Source organism: Magnolia sinica, chromosome 6, assembly GCF_029962835.1.
Source record: "Magnolia sinica isolate HGM2019 chromosome 6, MsV1, whole genome shotgun sequence".
NCBI lineage: Eukaryota > Viridiplantae > Streptophyta > Magnoliopsida > Magnoliales > Magnoliaceae > Magnolia > Magnolia sinica.
In genome coordinates, this window is record NC_080578.1 from 21,364,851 (window position 1) to 21,368,236 (window position 3,386).

General features: G+C 41.8%; 1 protein-coding gene across 2 annotated transcripts; it reads right to left on the bottom strand.

Annotated features, from left to right (window-relative positions):
- Positions 1-544: 544 nt before the first annotated feature.
- LOC131249907 (uncharacterized) lies at positions 545-2,846 on the bottom strand. Of its 2 annotated transcripts, XR_009172899.1 has the most exons (3): positions 2,180-2,846; positions 1,409-2,093; positions 545-1,030 (listed from the first exon to the last, which is right to left on the bottom strand). XR_009172899.1 is itself a non-coding variant. In XM_058250645.1 (2 exons), exons 1-2 carry the CDS (start codon positions 2,441-2,443, stop codon positions 1,611-1,613), a joined length of 747 nt encoding a protein of 248 aa, XP_058106628.1. In that variant the 5' UTR covers positions 2,444-2,846; the 3' UTR covers positions 545-1,610. The 2 variants fall into 2 exon arrangements, 1 of the variants encoding a protein (XP_058106628.1); XM_058250645.1 differs by having other exon boundaries at positions 545-2,093.
- Between the last annotated feature and the right edge of the window lie 540 nt (positions 2,847-3,386).

The window sequence follows — 3,386 nt, forward strand, 5'->3', positions numbered from 1 at the left end:
TGAATGCCATACAGGCCCAGATGGAGATATAAAACATAGATATCAAAGAATATTAACTGCATGTGGACCCTACTGGTGTCTATAGGTCGACCCTCATTCAACACTATTTCCTGTAATGTGGTCCACCATGACATTTTTGGATATATGTAATTTTTAAAATCCCAACGTAAAACGATGCGCAAATGAGGACGGACGTCATGGGTGAAACACATACATTGTGGTAGGTCCCACAGAGCATCGACCCGCAGCCTGTGCCTCGTGTCAGTGGGAGTAGCAAGTCTTGTCGGTTACATTGAGATGCCCATAACTTGTTCGAGTCATAAAATAGTGTGGGGCCCACTGATGTATATCTCATCAATGCTATTAATATCTAGTTTATTTAATCAATATCACCATCACCATAGAACATGTCCACGTATCCGCATGGACCACATCATGTGACAGTGGTGTGATACGAATAGATCCCTGAAAATATATGGCAGTTGAAAAAAAATGTATGAAAGCATAAGAAACAAAAGACAATGTCAAACATAAGTTGTGCGGGAAAAAGAGAGGAAAAGAAACAAGTGACATATAAAGAGTTACAGTCATTCATGTTGGGCTAGAATTTAAAAATTACAAGGATGGCAAGAAAAAGGACACCAACGCCAACTAGAAGAGCACAGAACAACTCTCCATCTGATCGGGCTGATGGGGAAAGATCATCAGTCGACACGGCCCTAGAAACCATGGCCGGCGTCGCCTGTGCTGTCTGCATCGTCTGTCGGATGGACAAAGATGAAGAATGGCGAATGTCCAGCTCATCAGAAAATGCGGCAACCTGAACCGCATTAGAATCCGTGCAAGGTCTCGACGGTGCACATGCCTTACTGAAGTGACCATCCCAACATGCAACTGCCTCTTTCCAGTTCCTGAATACGCAGTGTCTCGTTCCACTAAAGCTCTCCATCTCCAACTGAATGTCGTCCCAACATATGTATATTCCAGGCCTATGTCCCGCCAAGACGACGTAATACTTATCCTTTCCCATCTGCAATGACATGGATGTAATTGGCACGAGATTCGTGTGCTGGAATATAAAGTCGCAAACGAAGTTTACATGCAGTATTGTCTTATCGAGTAGCATCTTAAAGTACAAATAGACTTACTAGATGAAAGCAAAATCCAGTTGTATTTACGTACCCTTCCAACCACGCGGATTGTATGGTCTTATCTGTCTTAAGAAAATAAACTTACCAATGCATGCATGTGAAACCATATAAAAGATGTTAATTACATAAAAGTTATTGCCATTGCATAAGTCATATTGGTATATACTATGTATATACCACCATATTTGTCAGTCCAAAAAAATAAATCTAAAATAAAAAAAATCAAGAAAATCAAGTATATCAAAGTTATTACATACCAACAACTAACAACCAAGAAAACATAACCCAAGATATTAAATCCTCAGATGGATCCGATACCTCGATCACCAAAGTGGTCATGAGAGTTTTCTTCAACCAGTCAATGCGGCGGTCAGGTCGCAGACTTACAAAGAACGATGCCAGTCCCTTGTCCTTACTTAAGAGCTGACCAACCTCAAAAAACTCTGTGTTGGTCAGGCCCTAGACCTCTTTTAGTATATCAAGTACTTTGGAAGTGCGATTCACCGACTTGCCGAGGCCAAATTTCAGCATTGACTCGACAATAGTCTGCAGAGAGGCCCCGAGTACTTCACAAGGAAGAGGAGGGCGCGATCGTTTCCTTCCTGCGCTCCTACTTCGAGTAGTATTGGAATCAACTGTGTGAGTGGGAGTGCTATGTGAGTCGTGTTGTCCCATCGAAGGACTGTCTGGCGAAAATGGGATGGTCCCTGTGGAGTCTATGACAAAATCATCTGACAGGTCAATTGTCTCGTCGATATCATCATCCAGCTCTCTCCATGCATCATTGAGTTCTCGTTGAAGACGAGATGATGATGCTAATGCGGCTATACTCCTACTGCCTTGGACATAATGTCCTAATGCATGGTCCGAACCGACGATAGCTGCAAGATCATCCATTCTCTCAATCCTTTTTTCGCAAAGTCTTTCCGCACGTGGGTGAGACTGCAGCCGTACATTAAGCATTTGTAATATCAATAAGAAGTAAATACTGATGCGAATATCTCCACTTTATATTTCGACAATCATACCTTAAGATATTCCTCCCAGACTTCATCAGGAGCTGTCACCACCATCCGCTCACTGTCCCATCCGAACCCACTAGCCGTTAGCATATCCTTCACTGTAGTATACTCCCTCTTGTAATACCTTAGTCGGTTCGACACATTCTGCCACTTGAGGACTATATTGGTGTGCTTCGTCACGGCTTCGGCGGTAATTTGGTACGCCTCACGTTTGAAACCATTATCCCCCTTGCGTCCCAATGCCACTTGTTTCAGAAATATATCGATCATAACTTAATCCATATCGGGAGTCCATTTTATTTTTGGGGCTCAGGACGAAGGCTTGGCCAGGGATTTCACCATCTTCATGCGTGGGGAAGATCGTGTGGGGACCACTGGTGTCTTGACTGGTGAATGTATTGGTGTCGATGGATCATTAGACATCCTGTTTGCCACACCACCTGAATATCAAGTACAAACGATGATTTGCAAATGTTAACCATAATCATAAGAATGACAACTATTTCAAAAGAACAATTCAAAAATCATCATCTGGTATCTCCATATGATGAATCTATCTAGTCAGAAGTTGGAAGATTACAACTCTATTGTTTGGTACGTAATGTTTTGTGAAATTAAATAACAGCAAGTCATGGAATTTGTAACATATAACGATCAATTATCTACTCCTACTATTTTGCTGCGCATCCGCTCACAATCTGGTTGTAATATTATTGTGTACATGAATCTAAGTATCATTTTCACGTTGAGATGCCTGCAACAACCATTGTCGCTCGTCGTTCGTTGATAGCTCATGAGGCGTTGGGTTACTCTCCTCATTAGCACCAGATATTCCAGCGTTTTCCAGCTCTTCTTGAGATTTTGGTTTAGTACGTATGAAATTGTGTAAGACACAGTAAGCTATCATAATTTGGACTTGGGCGTGGAATTCATACTGCATAGCGGTCTTCAAGATGTGAAATCTGTCTTTCATAACACCAAAACAATGCTCAATTGCATTGCGCAATTGTGCATGTCGGTAATTAAACAGCTTCTTCATGTTGGCAGGTGCTCTCCCGGTTCAATACTCCTGTAAGTGGTATCGAATGCCCTGGTATGGAGCCATAAAACCGGGTGAATGTACATATCCGACATCGACAACATAATATTTTCCTACACATTTGAATCAAAGTCTCATTGAGTGAACAATCAAATAATTCAAGTACATGAACTA

Coding starts and splice junctions, on each gene's coding strand:
- LOC131249907 (XM_058250645.1), bottom strand. CDS start 2,443: ATGATCGATATATTTCTGAAACAAGTGGCATTGGGACGCAAGGGGGAT. Junction 2,094..2,179: donor TCTGGGAGGAATATCTTAAG/GTATGATTGTCG, acceptor GTACGGCTGCAG/TCTCACCCACGTGCGGAAAG.